This window comes from Schistocerca serialis, chromosome 3, assembly GCF_023864345.2.
Source record: "Schistocerca serialis cubense isolate TAMUIC-IGC-003099 chromosome 3, iqSchSeri2.2, whole genome shotgun sequence".
NCBI classification, from domain to species: domain Eukaryota; kingdom Metazoa; phylum Arthropoda; class Insecta; order Orthoptera; family Acrididae; genus Schistocerca; species Schistocerca serialis.
In genome coordinates this window covers 428416914-428438976 of record NC_064640.1, presented here as the reverse complement: position 1 = coordinate 428438976, position 22063 = coordinate 428416914, and the positions used below count along the sequence as shown (strand labels likewise).

The 22063-nt window shown below is 41.3% G+C and overlaps 1 protein-coding gene across 1 annotated transcript in view; it reads right to left on the bottom strand.

Moving 5' to 3' along the window:
• Window positions 1-2138: 2138 nt before the first annotated feature.
• Window positions 2139-22063, bottom strand: part of LOC126471630 (elongation of very long chain fatty acids protein 7) — a 154912-nt gene continuing 134987 nt past the window's right edge. The window contains exons 7-8 of the mRNA XM_050099866.1: window positions 5203-5339; window positions 2139-2912 (exon numbers count right to left, since the gene is read on the bottom strand). Coding sequence (XP_049955823.1) covers window positions 2757-2912; window positions 5203-5339 — 293 coding nt within the window. The 3' untranslated portion in view covers window positions 2139-2756. The remainder of the gene's footprint in view (window positions 2913-5202; window positions 5340-22063) is intronic.

The window sequence follows — 22063 nt, the reverse complement described above, 5'->3', positions numbered from 1 at the left end:
ATGCATAAAAATGAGTTACACGAAACTATGATTCAGTTTGGTTGGGGTTTATGTCCATCTACCACAGGACGACCTATATCAACAGCAGTGCTACCTTCACCTTATTTGTGAGGAGGTGATGGCAGATTTTTAGGTTTATTATACACTTAGCACAGTGAACTCTGAGTAAATGGACACATTATGTCTTATGCAGTTACAACATACTTGCATACGCGTATAATGCAATTTACATTTAAACAAGTTTATGCTTTCTCCTTGGTGTGTGACGTAGCATGGTTTCGACACAATTTCCAATTTGATACCACTAAGTTTTGTAATACTTAACCGTCAGGTGCTCAGAACAAATGGCTCCACTTAGGCTGCACCTAGACAACAGACGTTCCTGAAAACAAGACAAGTTTGGAATAGAAGTGTCTACTTCACTCAGAACAGTTGTCTGGTTTAAATACTGAATGACAGTAGACGACCACGGCCGGTCTCCAAATGCCTAGGGACCGATGGGCAGCCTATGGCTAAAATAATCGTAATAACAGCCTCTATAGCAGAACGGTTGGTTAACCACGGAACTGGAGCAGTAACATACTGGTCGGAATAGGCTTTGGCTGCATAAAAGGCACTGGAAGAGAGAGAGAGAGTGTAGACTACTTCAGGCAGTAGATCATTCTTTCATATACAGGGTGATTCAGCTGTCCCTACAGAGTCGTTTTATGCAACCTACAATGTTATTCTGACCTTCAAAAACCACGCGAGAGATCTTCACATTCTCTCACTAGCTAGGCGCGAACTATTAGTCCTATAGGACCTTTTTGTAATAAATTTAGTGTAGTTAAATTTTGTTCTTGGGTATGTTTTCGCTAGAGCCGTAGTTGTAGAGTTGTTGAAGAACAACGTACAAAAGTGACCTTCAAACGCACCTCCACTCCCACGCTCAACCCCTAACGGTCAGGATTTCTAGCATGTTGTTCATGGCACTGAACAAAAATTTGCATCTACACGAATTATTTCCCACATTCGACCTTTTCACTGACTGGCCTTATTAAGCCATCGGCCTAGTCGGACAGTTGCAGATTGTAAAATTGACGTTTGTGTAAATTTTACCTGATAATTTTGTGAATATTAACAGCATGGAATAAACAATTACATCGCTGTATTCGTCAGTTCTTTACCCTCACCGGCACGTATCGATTGATTATGTTAACTAAACAGCTGACTATGCTGGTGGCGTAACAGCTCAGTCAATAGAGACCAAGAATGTCGAATATCGGGAATAGTTCGTGCAGTCGGTAACTTTTGTACATTGGTGAAGGAAGTGCCATGAACAACATATTAGAAATCGTGACTGGTGGGGGTAAGTGTGGGAGTGCGGGGGCGTTTGAAGGTGACTTTTGTACGTTTACCTTAAATAACTCAAAACCCGTGGCATCAAGCGAAAACGTATCCCAGTAGAAATTTAACTATATTAAATTTCCGACAAAAATGTCCTATTCATTTTTTTCTGTAGGACTAATAGTCTGCGCATTGCGAGCGAGAGAATACGAAAATCTTGTGCTTGGTTTTTAAAGCTAGATATAGCATTACGGGTTGCATAAAACGACATCGGTAGGGGCAACTAAATTACGCTGTATACCATGGAGGTGCTGATAACCACTGGAACGAAAAGCTCTGTGTTTCTCCATTGGAACCTCTCAGTTTATCATGCAAGAATGAACCTTAACGATGTCAGGCGGATATTGTTTCATTTTAGTGCTGCGAATTTAAAAGAAATACGAGAAATATTTTAGGTTTCACGCTTTTAATATTTTATTTGTTGTACATTTTATGAAATGAGATACACATGAAGTTGGAAAAAATTAAATACTTTCAAGAATGTAATAGTTCTGGCATAGAAACAGTTTTGTTGCAAATGTCGGAAACAACGAACCTCTCATACATACTCTTCATAATGAACTTATATGAACAAGTGTCAAATTAATATGATAGCAATCATATGAAATCAGCAACAATAAATTATTTATTAACATGAGAATCTGTCAGACACAATAAATGCGTGTATGTTTACACAACACTACGTTCTCTTCAGGGTCATATTATTTTCTAGAAGTGTTTGTCTCAGAACATGTAAACTCATCCGTTGTTCATAACTAAAATGAATAACGGAAGTGAACGTTCCGCTCTCTCATTCAGATCATCAGAAATGTTGCTGAATAAAGATTTAGAATTTTTATTCTTAGGTTTAAAAATAAGTTTCGGAACCAGTGGTTGTGTGTATAAGCTGAAAGACGTACAACCAAGTACCATCAATGTTTTCATTGTCTTCGTTTATTCTTGTGTTTGTAACACGACACTGAAACTCTTCCGAGAGACAGAACACCTTGATACCACAGAGTCTACAATTGCTGTCCAGATAAATGACATATATCCTTTCACTTATCAACCTCTCAATTCTCAGACGTGAGACGTGTGAAAGATTACTGATAGAAGAAATATATATATAAGGCGTAAAACACATTCTGTGAACCAGTTCCTACGAAAGCCGATAGCAATAAATACGGCACACTTAAAGAAATGAGTGTTCTGTATACTGACCGAATGTTAACAGAGAAATGAATCAGTATAGCAGAGGTGAAAGTGATTCGTACTTAGCTTCTAACCGATACACATGTGATGGCACTATTTACAATGGGAGATACAGCACACTTCTCAAGTTTGCTTAAAGCTGGCGTCTGTGAAGCTTATGCGCTGTGTGGGCTAAAATGTCAGGCGCGTTTCTTGTACGCATTTCTGTAGAAGTCGAAGAACAGGTACAGGAAGATCACCACGTTTCCTACGAAGAAGAATGTCAGCGCCTTCGGGAACTCACAGTCGTAGGCCAAAAGGAATAGCAGGTACATTAACATGATGCAAAACTGCCCCTGAAAACAAGAAAAGAAAAAATGTGACACTTATATTGTCCAATGCTAAACTCCAAGAATTTATTTCTATAGATACATACCAGCTGACATGAAAATGATCGAAACTCGGAAAAATACAATTTCTTTATTTTCTCGTCCATTAATAGACAAGTTATACAATTTCAGTGTTTACTCGGTCTCGTACTAAGCAACATATATCGCTTTATACCTTTTGTATTGTGCATGCATTCTTCTCAAGATACTTCATGCTCAACAGACACTTACTTCACAGCATGCTGGTCGCTTCTACTGCATTAGGGTTTAGGGTTTACATACACTCATGAGCTAAGACATTATCGTCACACGCTTAACAGCGTTTTGCTCCAAATCTGGAACGGAGTGCAGCAGCGATTCTACGTGGAATTGATTCGATAGGTCGCTGCTAGGTTCTCTGGTATCTCTACGCTCAGGCCGCGTATTTCTCTTAAATTACGAGCTGTGTGAGAAAAGTAATGAGGCTGACAACACTGCAAGCGATTTGGCAATGCTGTGCTGTTCCACTTGTGTAAACCGGTGTGTTCATTCCTTCTAGCCGCTCAGTCCGAGTTTCAGCTTCCTACAGCCTTCACGTGATTTTTGAAAGCGCCATCAGTGACGTTTTGTTTCAACTGCGTGTAACGAAAATGAAATAGCGGATTCTATACCAACGTTATGCCATCAAGTTTTGTGTTAAACTTGGGGAACTCGCGAGTGTGACCTTTGAAAAGTTGAAACAGGCCTATGGGGAACATTCCGTATCAAGAGCACAAGTTTTTCGCTGGCACAAATCATTTTTGGAAGGCCGAGAACGTGTTGATTATGAATCCGCTCAGGGAGACATTCAACTTCAGAAACCGATGAAAATGTCGAACGTGTGTGTGCTCTTGTGAGTCAGACCGACGTTTAACAATAGCAACCAAGTGTTTTGCAAAGATGTCCTTGAAAGTCTCAGGAAAGTGTGAACTGAGTGAGACCGGACATTGTAAACAAGTGGATGCTGCTTCATTCCAACGCTCCATGTCACACGGCCACTTCCATCACGGAATCCACAGGCTCCCTGTTCACCTGATCTGCGTCCTTGCAACGTTTTTCTTTTCAAATATGCTATTTCAGACTTTTAGCAGACTACGTGGAAACGATTTTTCTATAAAAACATGTAGTACTATCTAGTCAGGCATCGAAAAAATAACACTAACCTCAAGCAAAGAATGGCAACTATCCTTGAATTTAGAAACACATATATCTCTCCTATTTTCAGGGAACTTTCAATGGTAGTAGCCTTGCCTATGTGTCATAGAAATGATAGAAAGCAACAAGACCTCATAAGCTCGGGTTTAGTTAGAGAAAATGCTAGACTTCAATTTATTGGTAGGATATTGGGTGACTACACGAAGAGCGACATGTAATGGAACGCTGCTCAAGTATGTGTCAGCCATAGGGGATACAGCGTACACAAAAATGGGTAGTGTGATTGGTCACAGACTTGTTTGGCTAATGGGAAACTGAATCAGAAACACTGAAAAAGAGTCACTAGCCGAAACTCGAAGGAAGATGGCTAATACCAGTCGAAAACATACTTATAGGTTTCTAAGAACCGAATTTCAGGACAGAATCTGTGAGTGGATTTAAATAATTATTCTGCCCACGCTCCGTCCATGAGTGGAATGAAAAGCAACCTTCAGATACAATACAGTTTAATATACCTCCCGTAAGTAGTTCATAGTGATTCCCTTAAATTATTAATAGCTATAAATTTGGATGTAGAAATCGTATAGCGCAAATGAAGTGTATCTGACAATTAGCGTTCTCTTCCTTGACTGTGCATACTGTTCCTGTTTTATGGAATTGTTTCAAAATCTTCCATATCTTTAGTTTGTTTTTGTACAAATAGTGTTCTTTAAACTTATATATTGGTGACTAATATGATCATAGTTCTTTATGAATTCTTTTCTTCTGAAAACGTAACACTTGCCTAAATATCTAATATGATTTGTCACCTAGCTAAAGAATGGAGACACATCTGTACGTTTATAGGAGCCATCCAGCTACAGCAGTTATCTGAAAACACCTCTAAGACACTTATCTTATTATTAAGTCAATTACCCGCTACAAGCAGACCATCACACGTTACTATCAAGAAATCACGTTTTTTGACTTCAGACGTAAGCTTCAAAGAGAGGAAATAATATCTTGTCGTACATCTTGTTAGGAAGTGTTTTTAGCAACAAATGTTTGATAATTATTTTTAGGAGTATAATATGAAAGTACTTACGAGCTGGATCCAAGTCATGTACTTTTTCCACCAAAGGTACTTCTGATAGCGCGGGCCGAGGGCTGCCAGCAAGTAGTATGTGTACATGAACACGTGCACAAAAGAATTGAGCACTCCGATAACGACGCCTTGTTCACCTGCGAAAGCAATCCGTAGGTTGAACCAATCAACAGTTAATTACTACACAAAACATTGAAAAGACCAAATAAAGTTATCATCAGAAAGTGTGTGACTGAAAGTATTACTTTTATTGTTATTATAATTCGTGTAATATAATATCATGTGACAATGTTTATCATTTGGAACAAAAAGGTAAGGTAAGGAAGGTATAATAACGAGGAGAAATACTACAATTACTTTGAATGGTAGGGTTGACGAAATTCTGAACAAATTTGGAAGCAGTAATTGTGAAATCCCCCCCATGAACCATGGACCTTGCCGTTGGTGGGGAGGCTTGCGTGCCTAAGCGATACAGATAGCTGTATCGTAGGTACAACCACAACGGAGTGGTATCTGTTGAGAGGCCAGACAAACGAGTGGATCCTGAAAAGGGGCAGCAGCCTTTTCAGTAGTTGCAGGGGCAACAGTCTGGATGATTGACTGATCTGGCCTTGTAACAATAACCAAAACGGCCTTGCTGTGCTGGTACTGCGAACGGCTGAAAGCACGGGGAAACTACAGCCGTGATTTTTCCCGAGGGCATGCAGCTTTACTGTATGATTAAACGATGATGGCGTCCTCTTGGGTAAAATATTTCGGAGGTAAAATAGTACCCCATTCGGATCTCCGGGAGGGGACTACTCAAGAGGATGTCGTCATCAGGAGAAAGAAAACTGGCGTTCTACGGATCGGAGCGTGGAATGTCAGATCCCTTAATCGGGCAGGTAGGTTAGAAAATTTAAAAAGGGAAATGGATAGGTTAAAGTTAGATATAGTGGGAATTAGTGAAGTTCGGTGGCAGGAGGAAAAAGACTTCTGGTCGGGTGACTACAGGGTTATAAACACAAAATCAAATAGGGGTAATGCAGGAGTAGGTTTAATAATGAATAGGAAAATAGGAATGCGGGTAAACTACTACAAACAGCACAGCGAACGCATTGTTGTGGCCAAGATAGATACGAAGCCCACACCTACTACAGTAGTACAAGTTTATATGCCAACTAGCTCTGCAAATGACGAAGAAATTGAAGAAATGTATGATGAAATAAAAGAAACTATTCAGATAGTGAAGGGAGACGAAAATTTAATAGTCATGGGTGACTGGAATTCGAGTGTAGGAAAAAGGAGAGAAGGAAACGTAGTAGGTGAATATGAATTGGGGCCACGAAATGAAAGACGAAGCCGCCTGGTAGAATTTTGCACAGAGCACAACATAATCATAGCTAACACTTGGTTTAAGAATCATGAAAGAAGGTTGTATACATGGAAGAACCCTGGAGATACTAAAAGGTATCAGATAGATTATATAATGGTAAGACAGAGATTTAGGAACCAGGTTTTAAATTGTAAGACATTTCCACGGGCAGATGTGGACTCTGACCACAATCTATTGGTTATGACCTGTAGATTAAAACTGAAGAAACTGCAAAAAGGTGGGAATTTAAGGAGATGAGACCTGGATAAACTGAAAGAACCAGAGGTTTTACAGAGTTTCAGGGAGAGCATAAGGGAACAATTGACAGGAATGGGGGAAAGAAATACAGTAGAAGAAGAATGGGTAGCTTTGAGGGATGAAGTAGTGAAGGCAGCAGAGGATCAAGTGAGTAAAAAGACGAGGGCTAGTAGAAATCCTTGGGTAACAGAGGAAATAATGAATTTAGTTGATGAAAGGAGAAAATATAAAAATGCAGTAAATGAAGTAGGCAAAAAGGAATACAAACTTCTCAAAAATGAGATCGACAGGAAGTGCAAAATGGCTAAGCAGGGATGGCTAGACGACAAATGTAAGGATGTAGAGGCTTGTCTCACTAGGGGTAAGATAAATACTGCCTACAGGAAAATTAAAGAGACCTTTGGAGATAAGAGAACCACTTGTATGAACATCAAGAGCTCAGATGGAAACCCAGTTCTAAGCGAAGAAGGGAAAGCAGAAAGGTGGAAGGAGTATATAGAGGGTCTATACAAGGGCGATGTACTTGAGGACAATATTATGGAAATGGGAGAGGATGTAGATGAAGATGAAATGGGAGATATGATACTGCGTGAAGAGTTTGACAGAGCACTGAAAGACCTGAGTCGGAACAAGGCCCCCGGAGTAGACAACATTCCATTGGAACTACTGACGGCCTTGGGAGAGCCAGTCCTGTCAAAACTCTACCATCTAGTGAGCAAGATGTATGAAACAGGTGAAATACCCTCAGACTTCAAGAAGGATATAATAATTCCAATCCCAAAGAAAGCAGGTGTTGACAGATCTGAAAATTACCGAACAATCAGTTTAATAAGCCACAGCTACAAAATACTAACACGAATTCTTTACAGACGAATGGAAAAACTAGTAGAAGCCGACCTCGGGGAAGATCAGTTTGGATTCCGTAGAAACACTGGAACACGTGAGGCAATACTGACCTTACGACTTATCTTAGAAGAAAGATTAAGGAAAGGCAAACCTACGTTTCTAGCATTTGTAGACTTAGAGAAAGCTTTTGACAATGTTGACTGGAATACTTTCTTTCAAATTCTAAAGGTGGCAGGGGTAAAATACAGGGAGCGAAAGGCTATTTACAATTTGTACAGAAACCAGATGGCAGTTATAAGAGTCGAGGGACATGAAAGGGAAGCAGTAGTTGGGAAGAGAGTAAGACAGGGTTGTAGCCTCTCCTCAATGTTATTCAATCTGTATATTGAGCAAGCAGTAAAGGAGACAAAAGAAAAATTCGGAGTAGGTATTAAAATCCATGGAGAAGAAATAAAAACTTTGAGGTTCGCCGATGACATTGTAATTCTGTCAGAGACAGCAAAGGACTTCGAAGAGCAGTTGAATGGAATGGACAGCGTCTTGAAAGGAGGATATAAGATGAACATCAACAAAAGCAAAACGAGGATAATGGAATGTAGTCGAACTAAGTCGGGTGATGCTGACGAAATTAGATTAGGAAATGAGACACTTAAAGTAGTAAAGGAGTTTTGCTATTTGGGGAGCAAAATAACTGATGATGGTCGAAGTAGAGAAGTTATAAAATGTAGACTGGCAATGGCAAGGAAAGCGTTTCTGAAGAAGAGAAATTTGTTAACATCGAGTATAGATTTAAGTGTCAGGAAGTCGTTTCTGAAAGTATTTGTATGGAGTGTAGCCATGTATGGAAGTGAAACATGTACAATAAATAGTTTGGACAAGAAGAGAATAGAAGCTTTCGAAATGTGGTGCTACAGAAGAATGTTGAAGATTAGGTGGGTAGATCACGACTACGGAAAAATCGACACAGATGAATCTAATACTGTGAATTTAACCCTTGATTAAGACGTAAGTAGTAAGTAGCGATTATATAGCAGTATTATGAGGGATGTTTTAAGGTAAAAACAAATTTGTGGAGAGGAAGAAGAAAATGTTTTAGGCATTACTGAATGTTGCACAACTGGTAAGTAGTTATGTAGATGGCGTTCATTAAATAGCATGAAAACGGAAGCAAAGCGTAGATAGGGAATTTTATAACGGAATAATAAGAAATATGAAGGAAAACAAGAATGGCTATTTGACTCAGTAGTAAGCTTTGATACCATTAACAAACGTAAGACAAAAGCTATTTGTTTGTTAAAAACTGGGATGAAAATCAGCTGGACATAGCCAGTGAACTCCAGTCTAAAGAAGCTGGAAAAGCATAGCACAAGTAAGTGGTTTTGAGTAGTTTTCATTGAATCAAGTACAGATTGTATACGACAAAAATATTCAAGGCACAGTTTGAACTTGATGCTAAAATAATTGACAGCTGTTGTAGCAGGCATTAAATGAAATAAAATAAAATAACTATTATTTCAGAGGGAGGACTGTGGAGGGAAAAAATGAAGAACAATTTTAGAAATTGAATTGCATCAGTAAGTACAGGAATAAAATTGGGAGAGACTAGATGTATGGAAACGAACGTAACCATAAATATCAAATACGCAAAACTTGACAGTAGATCAATTGCACGATCTGTTGAAACGCTGATAGCAATTACTGCCGTTTTCTTCAAGCTATTTGCTGAGTAATACTTAGTATTCACTGATGAATCGAAACATTATGACAATTGTCCAGCGCGAAATTGAATGCGACCGGGTGGCCTTCCGGTCATGTGACATTGTAAGGTAAGGATACAAATGGAGCAGAGACGAATGGGGTATACGTGTAACAACGATACAGGTCTCAGATGAGTAAGTTCACTGACATTAGCGGCTTTGGCAAAGACTTGGAACGAGTGTTTCAGAACCTCATCAACTGTTTGCCTGGTATTGCCGTAAGCGTCTATGGATGGTGGTTGAAAGACTATTAAATTACAAACAGGCGACATGTTGTTGAACGTCCATGGCCCACCACCGAACATGGAGGTCGGAAGATTCGTGCAGGCTTCCAAGGGACCTGTGGATTACTTGCACACTAATGCGTCCCTTCGTCCTTGATGTCTTTCCCGACTACGATGGAATCTTCCAGGAGGATCACTGTTAGTGTCACAAACTCAGAATCGTTCTACAGTGGTTTGAGGAGCATGACCGTGAGCCCGCCTTGGTGTCTTGGCCACCAAATTCGCCTTACCTGAATTTGACAGTACACGTCTGTGACGCTATCGGGCGCAAACTCCGCGCCCACGAACCACCGGCCCGTAATTTACAAGAGTTGCGTGACTTATGTGTAGACATCTGTGCCTGCATAGACCTACCAAGCACTTGTCGCATCCATGTCAAGCAGGATCGTTGCTGTATTGCATTCAAAAGGTGGATCAACATGCTACTGAACAGTTCGTTGTGATGTTTTGGATCATCAGTATAAGGTTTGTAGCGAAGAGTTCTACGACAGACCCATTTATGACCAGTTGCTATGTTATCACCTGTCAGAAGCCTGGATGATCACCATTTGCAGTGCGGACGGCTGTGAGGCGTGCTGGAGTAGAGTCAGTGAGGTTCTGGAAGGTACCGACAGAAATCTCCAGTCATGTCGACTCCAATGACAGCAGTCAGCATGGGTGCATTAACCAGGTGCCTGCTGCGGAAGCCCATATGCAGCAACGTTCGTTGAACGGTCATTGTGGAGACACTGTTGGCAGCGCCTAGGTTCGTCTGGACGGTCAGTTCCTCAGCAGTTGCACGTCTACTCGCGTATATACCCCTGTCATCTATGGCCCATGGTGCACCAGTTGCCTCGTTGCCAGTTTTGAGTAACGCCATTTTGCCATATACGATATACTTTGACCAAGGTGGCACGCGAACAGTTTAGAAACTTAGCTGTTTCGGAAATGGTTCTACCCTTCGCCCGAAAGTCAATGATCATGCCCTTTTGGACGTGGGATAAAGTGTTCTGTTTCCGCATTACAACAACGACTGCACTGTTTCCCGCGTCCCCCCGACGCACTTTATATACCTTCCATTGCTAATGCTGCCGCCTGGTGTCTGTGAATGGGTATTGCACATTGACGACGAACATAGGCGGTGGTCATATTGATATGAATGGACCGTATAGGTACAGTCTTACTGATGCGGATCGACTAGTTCGCCGCGTAAAGTGGCAGGGGTGTCGTCTGATTTAGTACTGGCCAACGTCGTGACTGGATAGGTAGGACGCGCGACATTAGCGCATGGAATCGAGACCAGATCGTGTGTGCACGACACAGTGGACACTATTTCCTAGGTTTTGAAGAAACTATGCTTTTCATGTGCCACTGTGTAGAGAATGTATCGTGAGAAGCTCGATCCGGGGAAAACCGTCATCGCCAGAGTCAGTTACTGTGGGAAACGACGTGTCGACGGTAGGTCGTAGATTGTCACAGCGAATACAAGGCAAATCTCTCGTCAATGCAGTGCCGACAATAGCAACCGATGGGAAAGGATGCCATCCATAAACAACTCCTCGCTTTGGGCTACAAAAACCAATATCCCCACAGGTATATCTTTTTCACCCCATGTTACAAGAAACAGAGATTATCATTGGTGCAATGACACCACTATTGGACTCTGGAAGCACGGAAAAAGGTCGCCCAAACTGATAAGGAGAGGTGCACACTGCTATACTTCAACAACAGGGTACGCGTACTTCGAAAATCACATGAAACAATATATCGCTATTGCTACATCTACATCTACATCTACATCTATACTCCGCGAGCCACCTTACGGTGTGTGGCGGAGGGTACTTATTGTACCACTATCTGATCCCCCCTTCCCTGTTCCATTCACGAATTGTGCGTGGAAAGAACGACTGCTTGTAAGTCTCCGTATTTGCTCTAATTTCTCGGATCTTTTCGTTGTGATCATTACGCGAGATATATGTGGGCGGTAGTAATATGTTGCCCATCTCTTCCTGGAATGTGCTCTCTCGTAATTTCGATAATAAACCTCTCCGTATTGCGTAACGCCTTTCTTGAAGTGTCCGCCACTGAAGCTTGTTCAGCATCTCCGTAACGCTCTCGCGCTGACTAAATGTCCCCATGACGAATCGCGCTGCTTTTCGCTGGATCATGTCTATCTCTTCTATTAATCCAACCTGGTAAGGGTCCCATACTGATGAGCAATACTCAAGAATCGGACGAACAAGCGTTTTGTAAGCTACTTCTTTCGTCGATGAGTCACATTTTCTTAGAATTCTTCCTATGAATCTCAACCTGGCGCCTGCTTTTCCCACTATTTGTTTTATGTGATCATTCCACTTCAGATCGCTCCGGATAGTAACTCCTAAGTATTTTACGGTCGTTACCGCTTCCAATGATTTACCACCTATGGCATAATCGTACTGGAATGGATTTCTGCCCCTATGTATGCGCATTATATTACATTTATCTACGTTTAGGGAAAGCTGCCAGCTTTCGCACCATGCATTAATCCTCTGCAGGTCCTCCTGGAGTACGTACGAGTCTTCTGATGTTGCTACTTTCTTGTAGACAACCGTGTCATCTGCAAATAGCCTCACGGAGCTACCGATGTTGTCAACTAAGTCATTTATGTATATTGTAAACAATAAAGGTCCTATTACGCTTCCCTGCGGTACTCCCGAAATTACCTCTACATCTGCAGATTTTGAACCGTTAAGAATGACATGTTGTGTTCTTTCTTCTAGGAAATCCTGAATCCAATCACAAACCTGGTCCGATATTCCGTAAGCTCGTATTTTTTTCACTAAACGTAAGTGCGGAACCGTATCAAATGCCTTCCTGAAGTCCAGGAATACGGCATCAATCTGCTCGCCAGTGTCTACGGCACTGTGAATTTCTTGGGCAAATACGGCGAGCTGAGTTTCACATGATCTCTGTTTGCGGAATCCATGTTGGTTATGATGAAGGAGATTTGTATTATCTAAGAACGTCATAATACGAGAACACAAAACATGTTCCATTATTCTACAACAGATTGACGTAAGCGAAATAGGCCTATAATTATTCGCATCTGATTTATGACCCTTCTTGAAAATGGGAACGACCTGCGCTTTCTTCCAGTCGCTAGGTACTTTACGTTCTTCCAGCGATCTACGATAAATTGCTGATAGAAAGGGGGCAAGTTCTTTAGCATAATCACTGTAGAATCTTAAGGGTATCTCGTCTGGTCCGGATGCTTTTCCGCTACTAAGTGATAGCAGTTGTTTTTCAATTCCGATATCGTTTATTTCAATATTTTCCATTTTGGCGTCCGTGCGACGGCTGAAGTCAGGGACCGTGTTACGATTTTCCGCAGTGAAACAGTTTCGGAACACTGAATTCAGTATTTCTGCCTTTCTTCGGTCGTCCTCTGTTTCGGTGCCATCGTGGTCAACGAGTGACTGAATAGGGGATTTAGATCCGCTTACCGATTTTACATATGACCAAAACTTTTTAGGGTTCTTGTTTAGATTGTTTGCCAATGTTTTATGTTCGAATTCGTTGAATGCTTCTCTCATTGCTCTCTTTACGCTCTTTTTCGCTTCGTTCAGCTTTTCCTTATCAGCTATGATTCGACTACTCTTAAACCTATGATGAAGCTTTCTTTGTTTCCGTAGTACCTTTCGTACATGATTGTTATACCACGGTGGATCTTTCCCCTCGCTTTGGACCTTAGTCGGTACGAACTTATCTAAGGCGTACTGGACGATGTTTCTGAATTTTTTCCATTTTTGTTCCACATCCTCTTCCTCAGAAATGAACGTTTGATGGTGGTCACTCAGATATTCTGCGATTTGTGCCCTATCACTCTTGTTAAGCAAATATATTTTCCTTCCTTTCTTGGCATTTCTTATTACACTTGTAGTCATTGATGCAACCACTGACTTATGATCACTGATACCCTCTTCTACATTCACGGAGTCGAAAAGTTCCGGTCTATTTGTTGCTATGAGGTCTAAAACGTTAGCTTCACGAGTTGGTTCTCTAACTATCTGCTCGAAGTAATTCTCGGACAAGGCAGTCAGGATAATGTCACAAGAGTCTCTGTCCCTGGCTCCAGTTCTGATTGTGTGACTATCCCATTCTATACCTGGTAGATTGAAGTCTCCCCCTATTACAATAGTATGATCACGAAACTTCTTCACGACGTTCTGCAGGTTCTCTCTGAGGCGCTCAACTACTACGGTTGCTAATGCAGGTGGTCTATAGAAGCATCCGACTATCATATCTGACCCACCTTTGATACTTAACTTAACCCAGATTATTTCACATTCGCATTCGCTAATAACTTCACTGGATATTATTGAATTCTTTACTGCTATAAATACTCCTCCACCATTGGCGTTTATCCTATCCTTGCGGTATATATACCATTCTGTGTCTAGGATTTCGTTACTGTTCACTTCCGGTTTTAACCAACTTTCCGTTCCTAATACTATATGCGCACTATTTCCTTCAATAAGAGATACTAATTCAGGAACCTTGCCCTGGATACTCCTGCAGTTTACCAATATTACGTTAACTTTTCCTGTTTTTGGTCTCCGAGGACGGACATTCTTTATCAACGATGATAATGCCCTCTCTGGTAAGCCGTCAGGTATTTTATCGTTTCGCCCAAGGGGGGGTCCCTCTAACCTAAAAAACCCCCGTGTGCACGCCACACGTACTCTGCTACCCTAGTAGCTGCTTCCGGTGTGTAGTGCACGCCTGACCTGTCTAGGGGGGCCCTACAGTTCTCCACCCAATAACGGAGGTCGATGAATTTGCAACCATTATAGTCGCAGAGTCGTCTGAGCCTCTGGTTTAGACCCTGCACACGGCTCCAAACCAGAGGACCGCGATCGACTCTGGGCACTATGCTGCAGATATTAAGCTCAGCTTGCACTCCGCGTGCGATGCTGGTTGTCTTCACCAAATCAGCCAGCCGCCGGAAGGAACCAAGGATGGCCTCAGAACCCAAGCGGCAGGCGTCATTCGTTCCGACATGTGCTACTATCTGCAGCCGGTCACACCCAGTGCGTTCAATAGCTGCCGGAAGGGCCTCCTCCACATTACGGACGAGACCCCCCGGCAAGCACACCGAGTGCACACTGGCATTCTTCCCCGACCTACCCGCTATTTTCCTGAGGGGCTCCATAACCCGCCTAACGTTGTGGCTGACAAGACAGAGGGTTGGAAGTATTTCGATATGGACATGGAAAGGGTTGTCTAATATACTGTATATCTACCTTGTCTCCAACCAAAGAACCATACTGTTGGGGAGAGTGTTGTAACATGGAACATCTTTCAGACTTTCGCCTGTAGACCTGTAGCAAAAGTTTTATATATTTTTCTATTCAGTTTGTAAATGATGACATTAACTTTTTCTGAAATTACGGAAATTACGCCAGAAAATTAAGTTGTCATTTTTCATATGTGAAAACATGTTCCAAGGTACAACACGACCATGTACTTAAGAACAAATATTCTATTGAAATTTAAAACCATTGCAACAGAGAAAATCTTATCAGTACAGTATTTAGTCGTCTGTCTGTTACATTATTGCGCTAATTCACTCTAATAATCCGTAAGTGAAATGAATTTAAGTAGAAGTATTATTAAAAACCAGTTACAAGCTAAATATATTCTGAAATAGAAGTTATTGGATATTAACACAAATTTCCATTTTCAAGACAGGTAAAATTGTTAAGACATTACCGAAATTCAGTTAATCTGAAAATATTGTATGTTCCATGGTAAAAGATCCTCCTTTGTTTCAAAGTGCATGATGGTGCACGACCAACGAAATGTGGTTTAACAGTCCACGTGTTATATAACTAGTCTTAAAAATACGTAGAATTTCACTCGCCGTAAAATTCTGTAACTGAAGAATTGACAATCTATTCCAAATAGCTTTAATGTTTTGTACAGCTTTTCAAAGTGTAAAACTTTAAATATTTGCAAATGATGCACAAAACACTTCCTCACATCTAGCAACATGAAAAACTGCAGAAATTTGTCCAAACTGCTTACGGTGGTCTCTAGTCGCATTCCTTCATATTACACTAAAATCAGTAACGAGTCTGAAGTACCGACCAAAAAAATCACATGCTCTTAGGTACATTACCCTCTAGGTACAGCACTCGCCCCTAACATATAGTCCGATGACGTGGGTCTGTCTGTAAAGCTACAGGATACTGCAGCTGCCCTGAATTTTCAAACGGACCATTTACCATCCACTGTCCTCACATTGTGTCAGAATTATTTGAGGAACATTCTACTAGAATGAGATTTTCACTCTGCAGCGGAGTGTGCGCTGATGTGAAACTTCCTGGCAGATTAAAACTGTGTGCCGGACCGAGACTCCAACTCGGGATCTTTGCCTTTCGCGGGCAAGTGCTCTACCAAGTGAGCTACCCAAGCACGACTCACGCCCCGTCCTCACAGCTTTATTTCTGCCAGTATCTCGTCTCCTACCTTCCAAACTTCGCAGAAGCTCTCCTGAGAAACTTGCAGAACAGTTTCGCAGGAGAGTTTCTGTGAAGTTTGGACGGTAGGAGACGAGGAACTGGCAGAAGTACAGCAGCGAGGACGGGGCGTAAGTTGTGCTTGGGTAGCTCAGCTGGTAGAGCACTTGCCCGCGAAAGGAAAGATCCCGAGTTCGAGTCTCGGTCCGGCACACAGTTTTAATCTGCCAGGAAGTTTAACATTCTACTTATATGAGAGTACTTGTGCGCCTCTCAGATTAACTAGACTTCCGATCAATGGAGAACTTCTGGCATGATCAACCTTACCTTATATGGAAGTTGTGGTAGGGTGCAAGGGCTTGCAGACTCAGAAGCAACATAAACACGACCTGCATCTTTTAGTTGTGCACAGTATTAGAGAGATTATTCCTCTCCAACGCTTAACGTATCTCGTGCAGCTGTCGTCATTCATAGTACAAAAGGTACTGCTGTACGCAACCACCTATTTGTTTTTGGTTCAGCTGCTCTTAAATTCTATCTCTAGTTCATTAGCTTCCCAGATTTCAGGAGTGCTTCTTTGCATGTGTATAGAGAAAGAGAAGTATAAATTGTAATACAGTCATGAACGGTGCTAACAAACGTTATGTTACATAACCTGTAGAAGTTGATTTAACTGAAGTAATATCGCACATATCGATGGAACAATTCAAGTAATAAAAATGTTCGTGCTCTAAAATGGTTTCCTTTTCCTCGACATGACAAACGATATAAGACACACAAGAATTCACACAGAATCCAAAAGTGGCACAGAAGAAGATACAGCAATTAACTTCGATGAAATCGGATGCAGACGAAAGGGAAATTACGAAAAGCTTTTGTGTTTAACGTGTGTTAGGGAGGAAGCCTAAAGTCTCTCAAGTGATAAAGAAGAAACAGGCATATGAAACAAAATGCTAAAAAAAGGAGAAAAATATGGGGGACCTACACCAAAATTAAAGAATGAAGAAGAAAACTACTTAGAAGATGGTTTGGACCAGCACAAAGAGCTAACTCTAAAACAATTAGAAAGCTGGTCCGATAATTCTTAACCTCAAATTTTGTTACCTAGGCGATAGTGTGGAATGTATCAAATGTCTTACAAAACTCATAGAAAATAGGCATCACTGTTTATAGCATTGTCGAACTTATAGATGTAAAGGTGCAGCTGTGATGATGCTACTGATGTTGACTTAATCACTACATGGGCACCAACCTTTCGGATCAATACTGAAATCTAGGAACAACTTCTTGAGCTCTCTTTCACCGATATCTGTGGGTAGCCCCAGTTCGCGCTACACCTATGACAGGCAATCCGGGAGGTGCCAACTCGGAAATGTTTATCGCCTGGCATGATCAACCTTGGATGGAGGTTGAGGTAGGGTGCAAGGGCTTGCAGACTCAAAAACGACTTGAACACATTCTCTACTAGTGCTCTATAGAATCAATCTTCCGCGACTGCTAGACTTCACAAAAACCCACCGACATGCTCCAAAGCGTATGGTGAACCTCGTTCTGTATTAGAATTGAATCCACTGTGCCATCGGAAGACGCTGTAAACGTGAACCTATGCTTAGCAAATATTATTTAATTTTACTGTTTAAATTCAGTGTTCTTTTAAATGTTAGACATGAATTACTTCCGTGTCATCAGCACTGGACTCCTTTTTATTTTACGATTTCTATTCAGTTTCTTGTCTCTACTGTAATTTTCATTTGTACATCTGATGTAAATGAAAAATCATTTTAGTTAATTTAAACTACTGCTTACATTGTAACCCTTGGAAAAGTAAGCCATTGGAATGAAACGAACTGTTTGGATTTCGGGATACATTCCAATCCATGCTGAAAACTGATGTTATACTCCTATCCGTTGCTCTCTTCCACCTCCTAAGAAGCCACTGGTCCATAGTTTGAAGTTGATATGCGACAGAGCCACAGATTCTGTTCTCTCTGACACAGAAAAATGTCCTTTTCCTGCCGGCCGGGGTGGCCGAGCGGTTCTAGGCACTACAATCTGGATCCGCGCTGCCGCTACGGTCGCAGCTTGGAATCCTGCCTCGGGTATGGATGTGCGTGATGTTAATTAGGTTTAAGTAGTTCTAAGTACTAGGGGACTGATGACCTCAGAAGTTAAGTCCCATAGTGCTCAGAGCTATTTTTTGTGCTTTTCCTTCTACGACGCATCGAGTGTTTTCCGCAGTCCTCTCGCTGCTGTCCTGCACGTCTATAGAACTTTTTATACAGGGGGGGGGGGGGATAAATAAAAGCGGTCCCGACCATTTGTGGCAGCATTAACGGAGGAGGAAAAGACCTACAGCTACTTCCAACAGGATAGAGCAACTACCCATACATTCGGCCGAACCTTCGAGCACGTTTGCACGATCTTCACGCCTGATGAGGTTGTTAGCAGAGGTCAGTGTGGTCACGGCCCTAACTGGCCACCCAGGTCATCTGAGCTGTCGGTGTGCGATTACTTTGTATGAGGAGCCCTCAAGTCTAAGGTGTATCGCAACAACCCTCATAGTCTGCAAGATCTGCAGCAGAACATTTCTGATGAGACTGAAGGAATTCCAGCAGTCCAGCTTCGATCCGCCTTCAGTGGCTTGGTGAACAGGGCCCAAAACTGCTAAAGGATGAATGGTGGTCACTTTAAACATTTGCTACAATCAGGTTAGTACTGTATTTCGTTTTCTCTGTTGTGTCTCTTTGTATCCTGGAACTCCGTTCTCCGGGCTACTTTATTTGAACTGTACTGAACTTCGGTAACTGCCGTGACGGAGCTGTGGTCGCTATGGCGAAAGGAGAATGATGTGAGGTAGCGACCATTGCTTACCGAACTGCGACGCAATCTTTCACGCCAGCTGACCGATTTTTACCGCGGAAAGATAAAAGTAAAGCTTTCCCCGGGCTCTAAGTTGGTGTGGACGCACCAAGGTTTAACTAACTATTATACTACAGGAAATGATATGCAATGGCCTACCTATGAACTGACTTACCTAGCATTTAAGGTGGACTAAGAAACAAAGTGCATTCCTACGTTTTTCCTATTAATAAATCATTGCCAGAGGCGAAAGAAGCGAAAAGTGACAAAAGAATCGTAAGACCGACTTGAAATTGAATCCAAAACCTTTACATTTTCAATATACCATGTGACTTGCGTCATGCTTGGTGGTTGATAAAAATAAATTCTGATCTGCCATTAAATCTTGTCAGAAATCCAACTTGGGGATTTCATCAACGTCATGCTGCAACGCAACAGCGTTACATTTACATTTCCGTGGTGTGTTGTCGATAAATCAGATAACTTATAACTTATTTATGATTATTTCAATATGAATATGGGGAGAAAAATATCACAAGATGATTATAAAAGTATGCTGCAATTAGCAATTGAGCACTTTATTTCACTCACAGTTCATAAAATTCTACGGGCTATTATGCGGTGGTCGAATGGATTTCACATTCAAGCCCAACTTGTCGTGCCCATCTGCGAAGGACATTTTCAAGGGAGATCGTAGCTTCTTTGAGTGTCCGATTCACACCCTAGCTGGCTACTGACTGCAGCAGAATTCTGCTTCCGCAAGCTTCCGCGCAGTGACACGACGTCACATGTTTTAAATACCGGTGCCCGAGCACAATGTTATTGGCCGTTGTCAACTGTCGTCATCCGCTGTTGCTATCACCCCATGGTGGGAGGATACACATCTTCTTCAGCGCCAGAATCCAGATGTCATTCAGTTAAAACCTTTCCCCTTCTTTCTGAAATTCCGGGTGTGTTTTACAATCTTTATGCCCTTTCTGTATAGCGTTTCATGGTATCCGCTTGTGGTTGCCAGTACTTGAACTCTATAAAAATGATGTGGTGGTCTTCTGGCTGCAAAACATGTTCCGCAACAGCTGATCTGTCAATCTCCCCGCTTCTTCAATTGTCCTTGTGCCCTTCTAGTCTTTTTTTTTTTTTTGACCGTTCTTATTGTAGTATCCACGTACATCTCCCCACAATTACATGGAATCCTGTAAATACCTGCTTTTTCCAGCGTTTGGCGTACATCCTTGTCCAGTTTTAGGTGATTTTGTAGCTTCGGGGTGGGTCTGTGGATTACCGCGCTGTTTCGTGTTTTTTTCCCCCTGTGCGGTCAGCAATGTCCTTAATGAAAGGAAGGAAAACTTTCGATTTCACAGGCATTTGGTATCGCTATGATTTCTGGGCGGTAGTCTTAACGGCTTTGACCTCAGCTGACAAATGACCATTCTTGAGCAATGCATCGTTTTTATGATGCCTCGCTTTTGTAGTGGGTGGTGTTTCGTATCCCGGTGTAGGTAACGGTTTGTTTGCGTGGGTTTTCGGTGAACCGTGTGGCCTAAACTACCATCTTCTTTCTTGAGAGGTTTTGAAACACCCCCACGAATTTCAATAGGAAGGAGGAGGGCATGGAATTGAATGACATCTGGATTCTGGTGCTGAACAAAGTGTGTACCAGTTTTCCACAATGAAAGCCATCAGTTATCTCTTATGATCTCTTACAGTAACCAATTTGTATAGTCAAACAACTGTACCGAAAAGAGAGCAGAGGACCTACAAGGTAGTCCAGTTGTGTGAATTGCATACGAATCAGGTGGAACGCTATTCAGGTCGTTCGGATACTTTTGAGCGTGACAGTACATACTGAAAAGTGAAAATATTTCTTCATAGCACGATATTTCTTTCGTAAACAACTTACTCATGACACTCAATGTAGCAACTCACAATCGACAAGCTTATGCGCTGTTTTCACCCAACACTTAGATGGCAATCACGGAAATTAAATATACTGCAGCTCTAAATGACCAGTCACAGCATTATCCACTTATGTTCTTGAGCTGTTGTAAACCATCAGTACATTGTAAAAGACATAGGGTGATGAATTAACATCTTAAAATGCAGTTTCAGAAGGGTCATGTGTTATCTATGGAATCAGCAAGAAATCACCAATGTTGTGCTGCTGTCCTAAATATCGCTTACATATAAAAAAATGGACATTTAGGTTAGGGTCAACTAGTTTGTTGCTAGGTGTTGCGATTGACTTTGCTTCGATAATCGATTACGAAATTATATCACAAACACTTAGCCACTCAGTCATTGCATTGCTTGTTATTAACAAATGTTATGATTTTCATTATTACAGAAAGGTCTCTGAAGACGAAATATTTCGCAGTGATACCTTTATTGCAACTTGTATGGTTTGTATTTGTAAACTTTTTTGCACTGTATTAATGGTACTTGCAGGGAAGAAATATGAGAGTGTTATGTTGTTCAAGTGATATGTGCGCTGTGGGTAATAATACTTATTACCTCTTTTATGTACTTCAAAACGGTTTTCCTAGACCTCAGTAGAATACCACGTATATTTATTGATACTGAATTTACGTTAAAATCTATTTATCTAGTGGCTCTTACGCTATATCTATCTGTACCTGGTGAAACGTATGGCAAAATAAAATACTCCGCAAACTTTCACACACGAGATTAAAGTTGGAATTGACTTTGCTATAGGTGATACAATTAATTGTTAGAAAATAATTTCACACGATGGTGTCATACACGCAAACCTAAAATTAGTTATTAGTTTTTAACTGGAACAGATGAGGTCTGTGTTATAAAAAATAACTGATAATTTGAACAACATACTAGTTCTTCGGAAATATGGAGATCTAATATCTTAGTAAATGGTCTTGGTTTGACAGATAACAGAATGATGTGAAATTATATAACGAGTTATCAGATTAATTAGTTTACGGATCTCTCCCTCAGGAAAATTATTTCACTACTAATCGCAGTCGCTGTTCAACGAAACCCTCGGCG